General features: G+C 38.3%; 1 protein-coding gene across 1 annotated transcript in view; it reads left to right on the forward strand.

Annotated features, from left to right (window-relative positions):
- Nucleotides 1–2,374: 2,374 nt before the first annotated feature.
- LOC107602810 (ephrin-A2) overlaps nucleotides 2,375–16,163 on the forward strand; it is a 169,298-nt gene continuing 155,509 nt past the window's right edge. Inside the window, exon 1 of the mRNA XM_016295400.1 lies at nucleotides 2,375–3,285. Within this exon, the coding sequence (XP_016150886.1) occupies nucleotides 3,146–3,285 (140 nt within the window). The 5' untranslated portion in view covers nucleotides 2,375–3,145. The remainder of the gene's footprint in view (nucleotides 3,286–16,163) is intronic.

Genomic DNA, 16,163 nt, shown 5'->3' on the forward strand with positions numbered 1-16,163 from the left:
TTTGACAACTTTAAAGGCGATTTTCTCAATATTTTGATATTTTTTGCACCCTCAGATTCCAGATATTCAAATAGTCGTATCTCGGCCAAATATTGCCCAGTCCTAACAAAGCTTATTTATTCAGCTTTCAGATGATATATAAATCTCAATTTCAAAAAATTGTCCCTTTTTTGACAAGTGTGATGTACACTCAAAAGTCACAAAAGCAGTCACTGGGGCGGCACCTTTTCAAAAGGTACACTTTTGTACCTTTTAGGTGCTAATATGTACACTTTAGGTACTGATATGTACTTTTAAGGTGCCAATACCAGCTCTTTAGGTACAAAGGTGTGCCTATTTAAAGGGGTACCGCCCCAGTGAGAGTTTTTGTACCATTTTTTCTGAGACTGTACCTTCCCTGTTGTGTCTCCTCCTATAGCATCTGTATCTTGTTTGGGGTATAATCATTTCACAGTCCCCTCCACAAGCACTCCATGCTCCATACATATATGCATAAAACTCCCTGAATCTTTAATACATGAGCACCATTAATCTCCGTACCATCTTTAAAAGCAGAATTAAACTTTCATTTGTATTTTTCTTTGCTATGTGTCCGTTGAGCCACCAGCCTACTCAACTGCTTAAATATTAATCAGTGCTGAATCACATATTGTGGAGTGACTCTCACTCTCTCTCATTCTCTCTCTCTTTATTTGCACATCCGTCTCTAGCAGTTTTACACTAAACACAGCAACAAGCACCATCCCCCCTTTCTCTCGTTTGATGATTTAACATGGGTGACGGAGTGCTTACTGTTAATTTACCATGTAGGATCACAGTTCTTGTTCGTCCTAGACCTGCATTCCTATCAACAAATCTAGCTTTTAGGGTTTGGTTTAGAGTTTAGTTTTAAGCTAAAGACTCAGGTTGAACTGTATCAACTTACAATTTCCCTCTGATTTGTGGTATCATATTGTGGAGTGACTCTCACTCTCTCTCATTCTCTCTCTCTTTATTTGCACATCCGTCTCTAGCAGTTTTACACTAAACACAGCAACAAGCACCATCCCCCCTTCTCTCGTTTGATGATTTAACATGGGTGACGGAGTGCTTACTGTTATTTTACCATGTAGGATCACAGTTCTTGTTCGTCCTAGACCTGCATTCCTATCAACAAATCTAGCTTTTAGGGTTTGGTTTAGAGTTTAGTTTTAAGCTAAAGACTCAGGTTGAACTGTATCAACTTACAATTTCCCTCTGATTTGTGGTACAGTTATTAGGTTTAGGGATAGGGTAAATGTTTATTTAACAGTAATATTGTTTGAAGAACATGTCCTACTTGGTAACCACAAAGAACTACAGCTCATGATACACTGTAAAAAATAGTTTTCAAAGTTGTAAATAAAGATTATTAGAGTATGTTTCACACACACACACACACACACACACACACACACACACAATATTATGTCGTTCTGGTTCAAAATTTCACGTTTAATAAAATGTGTTACTTGCCATTTCTTTGTAATTTCTGAAATTTACTAGCAATATCTGGTTGAAAATTGTTTCCAAGTAAATCCTACACCATTTTTGTTTTTTGTCTGTACTTTTCAAATATGTTACATATCTGGACAAAAGTAAAAAGGTGCCGGTCATTTTAAAGAATGATAATTTAATCAATTCTAACATACCATTATAGAAAATAAATAATTTCGGTAATTATAAATTACATTGTTTTGAGTGGAAGTCACACTGCAAAATGTAAGTTTTAACAGAAAATGAATGTAAACCATGCTAAACTCTGCATGTTAAGTAATGCTAAACTGTGCATTTTGAAATGTCATACATTTTTGTAAAACAACTTTTTAGAATTAAAAACCTTATTTTTGAATAATTTCTAGGCTATATTTACGGAAAAATGTAAAAAGTATGAATCGCCAATCTCAGAATTTCCAGCACGGATTGTTTAGATTTATCATCATATCTTAAGATACAAACAGATTTGAATAGCTCAAATTGGTCAGAAGACGTTCTAAATTCAATTTACAAACACTTACAATTCTTCTTTTAAATGTATAACTAAATGTAGCCTAATGTTATAATTGAATGACGATATACCGTAAAATACCAACATCATACCGTAATACTTTACCGTATCTTTTACAGTAAAGTTCTGGTAAGTGCTGTCATTTTGTTTTTACGGTAAATTTACTAACGATTTTACATTTACAGAGCTCAGTTTAGAAACAGCAACATTTTAACATGTCACACAGCCACACAACGGTGCATTTTTTTATCTAATGCGAGCTGTAATTAAGTTTAATTTGATTTAATGGCCTTCTTAATGGGCAATATCTCCAAAGTTTCAGCGTGCAGGTCCAGGCGGTCCCTCTCGCCGAGCAGCTCCGCCCCGCAGTCGAGGACAGACAGCGAAGAGACGGAGACATGTGCTGAGAGAGAGACAGGGCGCTGTGGAGGTAGGACAGCTCGTCTGTTGGAAGGAAAGACAGAAAATGTCATTTCACACTTGTGAGAGCGACGGTCTGTGAGGAGCAGCAAGTTGTGAACGCAGAAGCGACATTTAAAGCGTCAACTTTGCGCGTGATGCGGCGTGCGTGGGTTCGGCATCGCGTCTGTGAGCGCGGCTCGAGCCCACAACCGAGATAACTTTCACACGGCAATTCGACACGGAAGCGCCGGCTACTTTGTCCTCTCATTGACTGGTGATAAAGAAGACCGACTCGCTTCAGGTGGCTTCGGAGAGAGGAGACGCACGGACCGCGCGCATGTGTGGAGTACCAGCAGGATCTTAGAGCGCGCACGTTCGCCTGAATGGATGGTAACTATCTGGCCACTTTTTACAAGCCTGAGAAAGTTTTTGAAAGCCACTGGAAGGAAGAATGGATGTGAAAAGCAAGCGGCATTGTAGTTTGACATGCAGCGCTTCTCGTTCTCCGATCGTCATGGAAACATCTCAAGCTGTGGAGGTCGAGATGCTGGATGGATCCTCCGTGAGAAGTTCATTCGCTGAGCTTTGACTTTACTTTTTATTCCTTCGCAGAAGAATGTGATGCATGTGAACAAGACTCACCCACACGCGATCGTTCTTCTTAAACGCAACTGTTATTAACTGAGCTTGTATTTTCTCCCTGTTTGCGTTGACATTATGGACAAGAACTCTATTGCATATCAGATGGAGTTGACACTTTTCATGGTCGTCCTCCTGTTTTGGGTCACCGTGTGTGCGGATGACAGTAAGCTCATTTCAGACCGGTATGGTGTGTACTGGAACAGCACGAATCCCAGGTAAGAAACACCTCACTACATCAACTGCATGACTGGCAGGTTTTTACCCGAGATCTTTAATACTACAATCAGGGCAGAGCTGTTTTGAACTTTCCCCTTTTGTGGTCATTTTTCAGTTTGACCTTTTTATACAAATATGTATTTTTTAATATACCTATATTTAAATAAAATAAAAAAAATACATTTGTAATGTTTTATACAAATATCTAGGTGATTCAATTAGGGAAACTTTTGTGACACTAGCAAAAAAAAAGGCTTTTATAAACACCACATTTATTTCAGTTTAAATAATAGATTGAAATAAAATGTTAACTTTTTACTGTAACTGTATTTTCTTCATTTAATGACATTTTCCTCATTTTAAATAGTTTAAAATGTTGTAAATGTTCTGCATTATGCTCGTCCTGTACCTAGACATTTTAATTTCCCCTCTACCTAATAAAATGTACATTTTACTTTGCACTTTCCCCCCCAAGAATCTTAAAAAAAAAAAAAAAAAAAAATGTGGCAAATTACGTGAAAGATTCAACATGGCAATATTGTCATTACCATCTCACTGATTAATATAGAGAACTACTGAGTTTCCCATAAAAGTTTCTTACTAGCTACCTTGCAGATAAAAAGTCTGTATCTTTTTTTATTTTTATATTATTATACATTTTAAAAAGTTAATTAATGACAGTGTATTTTGTGCTTACTCTGCATTTCTCCACAAACTGAAAAAATATCATTACCGTCACACATTATTCTATTATACTGGAATCAACTTGAAGGTTGGTCAGGGCCATGCTCAGATAGATATTGTAATACATTTTTTTTATTATAGATTAAACATAATTTGGAAATTAGTCAAAGGCGTCCAACTGAAAAATCACCATATCTTTTATTTTACAAAAATATACAAATATTTTTTTCTATGATCAGTTCTGGTACAAGTTACATAAAGTCACTTAACTCAGTCCGAAACATTCAAAGTCTTCCCGTTGGGTGTTTCATGTGTGATTTTTTTCCTAACCCTAACGTACACAAAAAGGTATCAACTGTGCACTCTTTTAACAACTTGTGTGTTCCATTTGAAAGTACTTCTATGGCTTCTCACAAAATCAGCCTCTCTATGAGCGCATTGTAACTTTATGGCCTCATTTATTGCACGCTTACTGTTGGACACTTGGTGTCCATTATGAGGTACTGAAGGCTGTATGCTGTGTTACATTGTGTGCCGTTGGTCTGCGGGGTTGATAATCACCTGAAATATGCTAATAAATGCATACTTTCATATCTTGTCAGCTTTTAAAGACACTGTTATTTTGTTTTCCATTCGTTCATCATGGATGTTCCTGAGGTGGGATCAGTACTCTAGACTTTACGTTTCATATCACCATATGGTTTAAATAGTCTAAGATGAAGCGCCCCTCTCTGAACACCCCAGCACCCCTCATCAGACCACTCTCAGAGGCCGTTTCTTGCAGCCTGGTAGGCAAACTAATACATTACCTGCCACAGTTTTAACCAATATGAGTAATTATTGAGATGTCCACAGATGTTTGCTCACATCAGTAGTTCTGTGAAGAATTCAGAAAGTTTTTTTCAGCTTTAGATTTGTACTTTGTGCTGTGGATTGTTGCTTTTTGTACGTTTGTATGGAACGGGTTTTATGAAAAACAAAAGATTGGAAGTTGGAATCAGAAGATTTTTTCCCAGTTTATCTTAATGGAAAGAACAAAGATTTTCTGCTACTGAGTGTATAAAAGATTTTTTAGTTTTTTTTTAAGAAAGAGCATAATTTTAGTCTTTGAAATGTTGATGGAATTTGTTTTAAAAACGGTTTATGCATTACATAGAGTAATTTACAATAATATTTAATAAAAAAAATATATATATTAGACCCATCCCATTTTTCCACCTGTACGTTTGTGTCTGCTGTGTTATGTCAGGGCAGTAAAATGTTTGTTCAGCTAAACTGAGATGGGTCTTCCCTCTGTGTGTGTGTGTGTGTCTGTGTGTTTGTGTGTGTGAGAGAGAGAGAGCTCAGGGAAAAGGCATCTCTATTATTAGGCTGCAGAGTGTTTTAACCCATGCTATTGATTTTACCGGTCAGCCTGTAGATCTATGAGATATACGTATCAGATCTTCCAAGTTTGGATTGTCAGAAACCCAGAGCAGATGTGCATTGTAGCTCTATAGATTGGGCTTGGTTGTTTGCAGCCCTGCGAACCTGAAATTAGAGTTTGCGGGCTTCATTGTGATCTGTGGTTTTCCAGCACGGCACCATAAAAGCCAGCGGTTCTGTCTGGTGTGGTTTGAATCAGGCCTTGACGGTTTGAGTCTGTTACGTGGCTCAATTAGGAGTGTGAGACTGAACTGACTTGTGCTAAATGACTCCAATCAGAGCATAAATAAATACACTGAAATACATTTCAGCTCGGTATGAGTTAAGAGGTGTCAGTTGAACCCTTGTGGCTTTACGGTGAACTCTCCGAGGAGGCTGGTGACTTGAGCAGTTAGGGTGAAAAGTGAGTTTTCACGGAGGGTAGATTGCCCGTGCAGCACTTTCGGACAGTTTCAGAACGGAACTATTTGCAATTTAAATGTTCAAGCGGCGCTTCTAATAGTTTCATTGAATCCTTGTGTTACATTAGTTTTAAGCCATTTAGCAGATGCTGTTATCTGTAGCGATTTAGATTTTAATTTCGTTAGTAAAAAGCAGATCTGCATGGCATGATTTTTCATGGATGTTTTGCTAAACATAGCAAAAGATACTTATTGTTTCTTTTTTATTTATGTTGTCATTATTTTAATGAAATTATTAAATAAAATATTTTAATAAATTAATTAAAGTAAATATTTTATATATAATTATTGGATTTGTTGGTTTCCCTGTGCAGGTAAAAATATGCAATGTATTGTTTTGTTTTTTTCCTGCAATTTTTTTAAACGGCTCTCTTTTAACATCCTGTTATGATATCCGTATGAGATGTTTTTTTTTTTTATCCGCTATAATAAGAAACAATTGTACTTGCAGGGAAACTTCAAGCTTCTTGAAGAGAAACTTTCTTCTTTGTATGGTTTTATTTTGCTCGCTTTTTGTCAGTGTAATGGGTTCCTCAAGGTTATGAGGGATGTCTGGTGTCAGAGGACTCCTGTATGAGGGCAAGACACAGATATGGCTGTATGGATCCTCATGGATTTTATTCTCTTAGGGTCATTAACCTCTGTTGTGATTAGAATGCCTGAAATGAATGACTTCAAGCCTGACCTTGGCTGCTCGTGTCAAACTTCAGCTCCTGTAGGTGGCATTGCACCATGTTCTGCCCCAGTTTAAGGATTTGTCCGCCATTTTGTGAACCCTCACACTTGCCTCTGGAATATGGTGCAAGCTGAAGACAAAAAATGGAGTGTGGGGTTAATTCAGTCATGCCATGAGAACTAACAATGAATTGCGTTTTTAAAAAAAATTATTATTACTTTATATTTAACTTAATTTTTAGGTTTATCTCCTGGGGCAGCATTTTGAAACTTTTATAAAATAGTTTAGTTACCGTTTTAATAATTATCTAGTTTAGTGTCGAAAAATCCATGTGCTAAATGTACTTAAATACTTTATTTTATTGACAAATTATCATTATAACAAAGCCTCTTGTTTTTCAGACATTGAATTTGTTTGCTCAAATAACAGTTATAGTTTTGTATCAAAATGTGTGCTGAATTCATTTAAATCTATTTTATCTCCCTATGGCAAGTCATATACAGTTGTACCCACAGCCCAGTTTATTGTGCCTGACATTAATTGATTTTTCTGTTTTAAGCAGCACTTAGAGTTCAGTCAGCTTCCACTTCTTTGTTTGTGTGTTCCTTCCGTATGTGTGTTTATAATTCATTTCGGGCAGCTGGAGGGTGCCAATTTACAGTCTACTTTCATCCAGACAAAAATAACTCAGATTTCACAATGCATGACTGAGTGTTTCTTCTGCTAGGACTGTGACCTGCCGTCCTGAGGGTCGAGGGAACAATTTTGCCTCTTTGTAGGAAAACACTCTGAGAGAAAACCCATTCTAACCACCGAATCGCCATCCATCCCGTGACTTATTGCAACTTTAGCATGAGATTGCCGTTTTGTTTGGCGGCTTAATCAAATTAACTCATCCATTAAAGTGTATAAATATAATCATTGTTTTTTCCCAACGACCCTCGTCCATTAATACGCAGCAGCTACAGTGAGGGAAAGCACTTAAACGGACAGCGCTCCGGGCGCAGTGAATTCGTTAGTTTGAAAATCAGATTACAGTGGGAATGGCGGTCAGCTGTGTCCACTTGCTAAAACAACAGTGCATCTTTTAGGATGGGTGCATGCAGTCATGCAGTCTCACTGGTGCTTCGTTTCTATAAGATTACGGGCTACTTCTGTTGGGGAACTGTAGGGAGAAATTCGGTTACTGAGGTCTATAGGTCAGTGGTTGTTATAGCTATAATGCTTCCATTCTGTTAGTGCTGTTTACAGCTGGACTTCAGATTCATCTGCTAATGATTATCAATGACAGTATGTTTCATGAAACCTTTTTTTCCCCTAAATGCATAGACCAAAAAAGGGAATGGAGCCCTCGCCGGCAGTGAATAATGCAAATGGTCTAACTCCATATTGCATCAAAAGGCTCTAACATGTAATTAAAGTCACGCGTGGTTTCAACAAAAAACGGCCATATGAAAGACATTTTGTAATCAGTAATCTAGGTTCAAAGTTGCGTTAAATAAAATGTCCCAGAATGAGTTTCATCGGTGTATTTTTTTCACCGGTAATCAAAGTTATATTACCACAGGTTGAAATAAAACATCCTACTATGTCAGTCACTGAATGGTGAGAAATGGTTGTGCTTCTCTAAATTTGAGTAGCATAACCCTCTCCGCCATTATCTGCACTGTCCTGCCCCCCACCCTGCGACAAAATGATGGCTCATACATGAACATTTGCACAGATGTGACATGCTATCCAAGGACTTTTGTGCAAAAACAGACAACAAAGACTGAATTCAAGGTTGGTGCTTATTAATGCGTGTTTGTTTGTGTTTTAAAGCTGAATATTTTAAGTTATCTAGAGTTGTTTGAGTAGTTTGCGCTAGATTCGTTTTGTTAAAAAATCACCTGTTCATGCTATAAAGGCTGTTTTTTTTAAACAGTGATGTATTTATTTTTCATTTATTTTGTTTAAATATATGAATGTGTTTCTTTCGTCTGCTTTCAGAAAATTTTAAATCACTCTGTATAGTCAGTACACACCATCAAAACTCTTTTATAGAAAGCAGCAGCTGAAATGGTTTTTCTACAGGCACCATGATAGTTAGTTTTCACTCTTTCATGCATCGGATACAAACCAGAATTAATTCTCAGGACCTTACAGGGCACCTTATCACCCCTGCCTCCTCACCTCTTTGTGTGACGGTTTATTTTCATCTGTTTTTATACCCAGCAACAGCCCCAATCACAACGTCACCCTGCCTTCTGTATTACTCATAAATTTTAATGCCTGACCCACATTCACAGCACATTGGTAGTCACGTGCATTCAGGGAGCTCAAACTTGGTTTGAGGTAGGTGCTCGTTCACGGGTGGATCTTCCCCCAATGGAAGAGAAAACAGATGATTTCAAAGCAGCTTTGCACGCTGACTTTGGTTTAAATATCAAGTCTGAGGACTGGGTGTTTGTGTAAATGTCTCCTTGTTGTGCTTTTATCCAGGTGCCATTGAGTTCTTGGTCAAGTTAGCTCGGGACGCTCCTCTCTCTCAGGACCGAGGCCTTTCTCATTTAGTCTACAGTATTTATGAGACACAGAGTGCCAGGAAGCCCTCCCTCAAATGGGATTTTGTGTTTTTAAGTGAAGTGAGATGCTCTCTTTATCACCAAACCGCTTTCTCTTTTTGTATTGTGGACAGAATTAGCTTTTATTATTATTATTATTATTATTTAAATAAAACATAATTGATTGCTTATTTTATTTTAAATATATATGTATATATGATATGCTGAGTAATCACTGCTTGTATGATTGTTTTTTTTTAATTTTTTTTATCACATTCCCTAAAAAGTTATTTTTAAGACACCGGACATCACATTGTTTAATTTGCTCATTAAACAAACTGTGCTATTTTAATTTGGCTGGAGCTATAGTTTAGTTTTGTTGACCCACATAAAGTCAGCTCATTATGTCCATCCACAAACTCATTTCTCTCCTCGAGTGAGTTTTATTTGGAAATACACTCAGCTCTCTGCTAAGAAATGGAGGGTTATTTTATGTCTTAATCTTAATTTGTGAAATGGTTTGTACAAAGCCCATTTGTACAGGAGATTTATATTTTATAATGCTTAAAAAGCCTGACTTTAATCATCGGTACTATAACTGAAAATGAAAATCATGTGCTATAAGCATTATAAAATAGCGGAAAGAGAATTATGGGAAATATTTAACAGTACCATGCATTCTCTGTGGAAAAAAAGTAAATAAAAATGGCCAGTGCCAAAATGGGAATTTTAAACAATTTTACTTCTAAATTATTATTGGCCCTTAAAATAGTCTAATAAAACAATTATATGTTTCAGAGGTTCGAATTACACTCTGAATGTTGTGTCATTATGTGGACTGTTCAGAGTACCATTTGAAAGCTTTATAGATTTAGCATACTGCTGTTTTCTATTGAGTTTCTAACAAATTTTCAAGTTCAAAATAGACTTTAAATCAACATGCTCCTGAGATCGTGTTTCTTAATCGCTCTGAGGGATGAGATCATTTGAAGTTTTGAAATGTTTTTGAGGGCATAAGGTGTCAGATGTATGCAGTTTGGATAGAGCAGTGCCGGTGATGAGACTTTTGTACTATTCTGTGCATCAAAATTATTTATTCGTTTTTCAAATGTATTTTATTATTTAAATCCTAAATAAAAACAATTGTCTTATTTTTCTGCACTAATACACAATGTCATGGCAGTAATCATTGCCAAAAAGGCAGCAACAGTATATTTTTTGAAACGTGTATGCTGTATAATAAAATGTAATAGTAATGTTTAGAGCAAAATTAAAAGATATTTATAAAAAATAGTTTGTTTAATTTTAAATAAAAATGGTGGTCTCTGCCGCTTCATCATGAAAATATTAATGTTTATGGAGAACTATTTAATTGTTTTTTTTTTTTTCTTAGGTAGGTAGGTAGTTTTATATACAGTAAAATCTATCAGTCAGGACAGTTTGACATGAAAGTTTCTGCTTACAAAGTAATTCTTAAATGTATATTGTTATTTGACTGTTTATTTTTTCTCAACTGAAGGGGGGGGGGGGTTACTCAAAATCTTTTACTAAATGATTAATTTGTTTTCACGGTTAGAGTAAAGGTGAGGCGAGGACTCAAATGCAGAGTTGTGATGGGCTTTATTAAATAAGTAAAACAATAGCAAACCAAACAGCCCCACGGGGGAAAACAAAACTGCAAGGCAGACACAATGGACATATGGTAACAAACTAGCACAAGACAGAAAACACTGGGAAAATAAATATGGAAGCAAACAAAGAGGTATAATGAGGGAGGACACGTGGAACAACTGAAACAATCAGGTAACAAGATGGACGGGGTCAGACAATAGACAGGAGAGCACATGGCAACAAACACACAAGCCATGTGCTCACACAAAGACACAAGAGTCCTCTGGTAGCCATCTTGGGCACACCAGCTGATGGCTGTGACATAAGCCCCCTTTAAGGGGCGGATTCCAGATGCTCCACCAAATGTCAAAGAAGTCCAGGAGGGAGGTGGAACGAGGCGGACCAGGGGGAGGGATGGGTGGGCTAAGCCCATGTGGTGGAAGAGGGCCTGGAGCCAAAGGTAGACTAGGAAACCAGGGTGGAGCCAGCAAGTCAGGGCGGAGCCGGCAGAGTGGGAGGTGTGAAAAGAGACACTGTGAAACAGACAGAACTGTAACAGAGAGCACAGAGAGGTTAACAACACTCTTTGTGACTGTAACAAAACAGGCAAGGGATTCAAGAATGGTCTCCTTGGCTGCAATAAGACAGGCTGAGAGTTCAGAGATGACCTCCTTGGTCGTTACAGGACAAACAGAGTTCAGAAGTGGGCGCCACCACTTTGAGAGGAGCTGAAGCGGACACCGCCACCTCTGGAGGTTCTGCAGCAGAAGCCGCCACCTCGGGGGTACCTGGAGCGGGCTCTGGATCAGACTCATAAACTGGGGCAGGCTATGGAGCAGATTCTTGGACTGGAGCAAGCTCTAGAGCGGATTCCTGGACTAGAACGGACTCTGGAGTGGACTCATGGGTTGGAGTGGACTCAAGAGCAGACTCGAATACTGGAGCGTGTTCCGGAGTGGACTCTGATGGCTCCTGCGCTGTAGCAGGTTCTGGAGTGGATTCTGAGGCAAGTTCCTGGGCCCTTAGGGGGGGCCAGCAGGGCAAGGAGCCTGGGTGGAGCCGGCAGGGCCAGGAGTCTGGGCAGCGCCAGCAGAGACACTTCCTCCATGACGGCGAGAGCTGGCAGCTCTGTGGCGGTGTCCATGGCCGAGATAAGGAGAGCGGGCTGCTCAGTGATGGCCTTCATAGCAGCAGCAGTGAGATTTGGCTGTTCTGTGGCAGGCTGTTCTGGAGCGAGTTGCTCAGGGACCTACGTCAATCTTGACATTCTTGCAGAACCAGAGAAAATCCCTGTTATGCAGTAGGTGTTGGCAGGGCAGGGACTTGGATTTGGGACTAATCCATAAGGGAAAAAAGCTGACCCTTACCCTGAATACCTGCTGCGTGCCCACTGCCAGGGTTAGTGGGACAGTTTTTAAATGCTGTATCATCTCATGCATGCACGGCAAACCATGCGGTTTGATGAACTCAGCCGGCACCTGCTGGCTTAGACACGCTGTACTGTAGCTATGGTTCGCACAGACAGATCCTACTCAGCATTTAACTAAAGCTGAATTTGGCATTTTTTGTGCTACTTTGCAGTTTTGCTATAAAATAAGATAAACATTCAAATCCAATATTTATTTAGCAAACAAAACTTTTTTTATTGTATTGTTTTGTTGTGTTCTTTGTGTGTGTGTGTGTGTTTTGTGATTTTGTGTAATAGTTTGGGTAGATCTGAATCTTTTATGTCACACAATTAACATTGATATTATAATTAGACATACATTAACACTGCATATTGTTTAATGTCAAATGTAGGCAGCTGTCCACACTGATGTTCAATTATTCTATGTGTTGAGTATGTGCATATAGATTTATGGAGATATTATGATATTACTGAATCCAAATTAGGTTTAATAATTTTTGTTGGGGCAATTTATGATTGATTGATTTGATTATAGGAACAAGTCACAATTGAGACATTTCCATACAGATTATATTATACCAGTTTATTTTAATAATGGTTTTGCTTTTGTACAGAAGTACAGAAATGCAGCTTAAATAACAACATAAACTCTAGTGTGTTTGGACAGAGAAAGTATGGTAGTTTTTGTTACTCAAGAAGTAGAATACTTTCAGAAATTGCTTTTAGTGACAAAATGTTGAAACTGTGTCGGTCAGGAGCGGGAGTGGACAAGCAGGTTGGTTTCTGAGCCCCTTTTTTGCCCCCAGCACAAAGCCAATCATGCCTCTGACTGAAAAAACAGTGGCAATTTAGAAGTCCTCTGATGACAGGGTTCTGCGAGAGAGGCTGTGGTAGAGATCTGCAGAAAGAATCGATCATTCATGACAAAACTATAAAATAAAGTTAGCATTGCTGCGTGAGCTTATTTGCCAACCAGACGTTTACAAGTTATAATGGAGATTGAGGCTAGTTATCACACATTTTATGCCAGTGAATATTTTTCAAATAGGCTTATTTTTGAATGTTCATTTCTGTACAGGCATACACCTTAAAGTCTTGCCTTTTAGGTTAAAATGGACCTTGCAGTAATAATAGCTGTAGTAAAAATCATCATGAGTGATTTTTTATTTTTTATTTTTTTTCATAGCTTGAAAAAAGTACTGTGCACAAAATATTATTTGACTTGCAACATCTACAAGATCCAAATTTAGAAAATGCGAAGCGTTCCACAGAAGCAACCACTTTTTATGCCCCACTCGACATCTGCCTCATACATTGTGCTGTATGAAACACTGTAAAAATATAAAATAAACTTTCCATCCCAAAGTGAAAAAATCCCTGATGTTTGTTACACCTTTATGCTTGTTACAGTGAGGATCAGTTAGTTTTCTCCGCTTGTTTGTGAAAGGCAAAGACATATGTAAAAACACAGAGAGGGAGAGAGAGTGTGTGTGTGGACTGTTCATGGTGCATGATGGGTATGAAGATTGAGCTGTGTGCGGGCGGCACCGCATATGCCCGAAACGGCCTCAAAAATGCATCGGCTGCCTCCAAATGTAGGTTACTGTGACAGGCAAAGTAAAAAATCTAATTCTCGCAAGCCTGCGGTGAAGCTATAGTACCTTTGGCCCATGTGTTTTAATGTATAAAGGAACTCTTGACTCTATTTTTTAAGAAAAAAGACATTCTTCCTGGAAAATCTGTGATTTATATGGCTAAATATGAGGATTGCTAAAGTGCAATTGAATCAAACGTTTCAAGTGCTATTTTCTTGCATGTGCAGGAACGTAAGGGCCAAGGCAGTGGTGTGGGGACAATTGCGTTTTAGTCATAGAATTTTTTATACACCACTGGAAATAAAGTAGTGGATTCTGCTTCAGTAGGTCAGTATGTTCAGTCCAGATTAAACGTCACATAAAAAACCCATTGACAACCTCCTACAGAAGCTAGAGAAGTACTTACCTTGCACATTTACACGGCATATACAGTACGTTATTTCACCATGAGATGGCTAATCCGGGTGCAGGTGTGATCACGGATTGATGCCTCACCTTTAGTGCTGTGAACGAGCCAGCTGCTGATCAAGACACAGGAATATTACCTGGGCTGTTTTGTGAGTTTAAACAGGATTAGCCATTTCAACTCAGGTGCTATGCTAACAGGATTAGGCCTATAGACTCCCTTCACTGCGCCATTCCAGCGTCCAATTGTAGTCCAAAACAAAGGTGCATTTGACACCCCACACAAACATTTGGCCACATGTTTAGTGCTTGTTTTTTGAAGATGAAATACTTTGTAGCATCCCATTTTAATATGCTAACTACAAGTAAGACATTCATAGGTTGATTCTCCTGAAAAAGTGTAAACACTGTGTCTCTGAGGCGCTATCAAAACAAGCTGTGTGTTTGTGAGTTTCGACCAGCCTGACATAGCAACAGTGGCTCAACCTATGGCATGTGTTCTGGGGTGGGGTTATCTGTTATTTTGACCAATCAGTGACATGGGTAACTTGTTTGAAAACAGTTGTTACTTTCAGGTAGGGCTGGGCGATAATTCGCTAATGCTAATTATCGCGATATAATTTTCCTCTATAAAACGATATGAAGAGTTCGATAAATCTTTGATATAACGTTTACGCGCCAAAAGCGGAATGAAACAGCGTGACTCATTTGAATCCTGCCACACGGAGCACGAGCATGCCTCACCTTTAGTGCTGTGAACGAGCCAGCTGCTGATCAAGACACAGGAATATTACCTGGGCTGTTTTGTGAGTTTAAACAGGATTAGCCATTTCAACTCAGGTGCTATGCTAACAGGATTAGGCCTATAGACTCCCTTCACTGCGCCATTCCAGCGTCCAATTGTAGTCCAAAACAAAGGTGCATTTGACACCCCACACAAACATTTGGCCACATGTTTAGTGCTTGTTTTTTGAAGATGAAATACTTTGTAGCATCCCATTTTAATATGCTAACTACAAGTAAGACATTCATAGGTTGATTCTCCTGAAAAAGTGTAAACACTGTGTCTCTGAGGCGCTATCAAAACAAGCTGTGTGTTTGTGAGTTTCGACCAGCCTGACATAGCAACAGTGGCTCAACCTATGGCATGTGTTCTGGGGTGGGGTTATCTGTTATTTTGACCAATCAGTGACATGGGTAACTTGTTTGAAAACAGTTGTTACTTTCAGGTAGGGCTGGGCGATAATTCGCTAATGCTAATTATCGCGATATAATTTTCCTCTATAAAACGATATGAAGAGTTCGATAAATCTTTGATATAACGTTTACGCGCCAAAAGCGGAATGAAACAGCGTGACTCATTTGAATCCTGCCACACGGAGCACGAGCTCACTAGAGCAGATGCGTTTACTCCGAGAGTAAGTATGTGTTTACTGTGAGATCCAGTGTGAAGCGCTTGAACTCAGCGATGAACACAAATAACTCGGTGATTTAAACTAGTTTAAAGCCAAACAGGAGAAACACTGTGTGCAACGAACGAGACAGTCAGAAGGCTTTTCAATCTACACATCGACATCATTTACCATGGATTTACTGTAGTAACACTCACTGCTCCATGGTATTGTGGCACAAATGTGGCATATTCACATTCAATTTTATTACAGGAGTAATGGTATATAATTATAGTATGTATTTGTGATTAAGCTATAGCATGTGTGCATTTATACTGAATGTTTTTAGACTACTTGTTTTTCATACAGGCTACCTAAAAACCATAGTTATATTTTTACCATGCTATTGAGGTGCTATATGTATGGATTTTAACTGTTTATCATGATTTAAATGTATGCTACTATGGAAGACCAATGCTTAATTTAAAAAAAATAAACGGTCAGAATAAATGTAACCATATAAAACTGAGGTTGCTACAATTTTTACAGATGTTACTGACTTTGATAATGAACAAAAATTTACCTCTGCATCCTAACTCGAGCTACTATCTATTGTGCATTTCTAAGAGACAAAAAAAGTGATATTATTATTATTATTAATATTATCAGGCAACCCAA

The sequence above is a fragment of the Sinocyclocheilus grahami genome, unplaced genomic scaffold (assembly GCF_001515645.1).
Source record: "Sinocyclocheilus grahami isolate Dianchi unplaced genomic scaffold, SAMN03320097.WGS_v1.1 scaffold335.1, whole genome shotgun sequence".
NCBI lineage: Eukaryota > Metazoa > Chordata > Actinopteri > Cypriniformes > Cyprinidae > Sinocyclocheilus > Sinocyclocheilus grahami.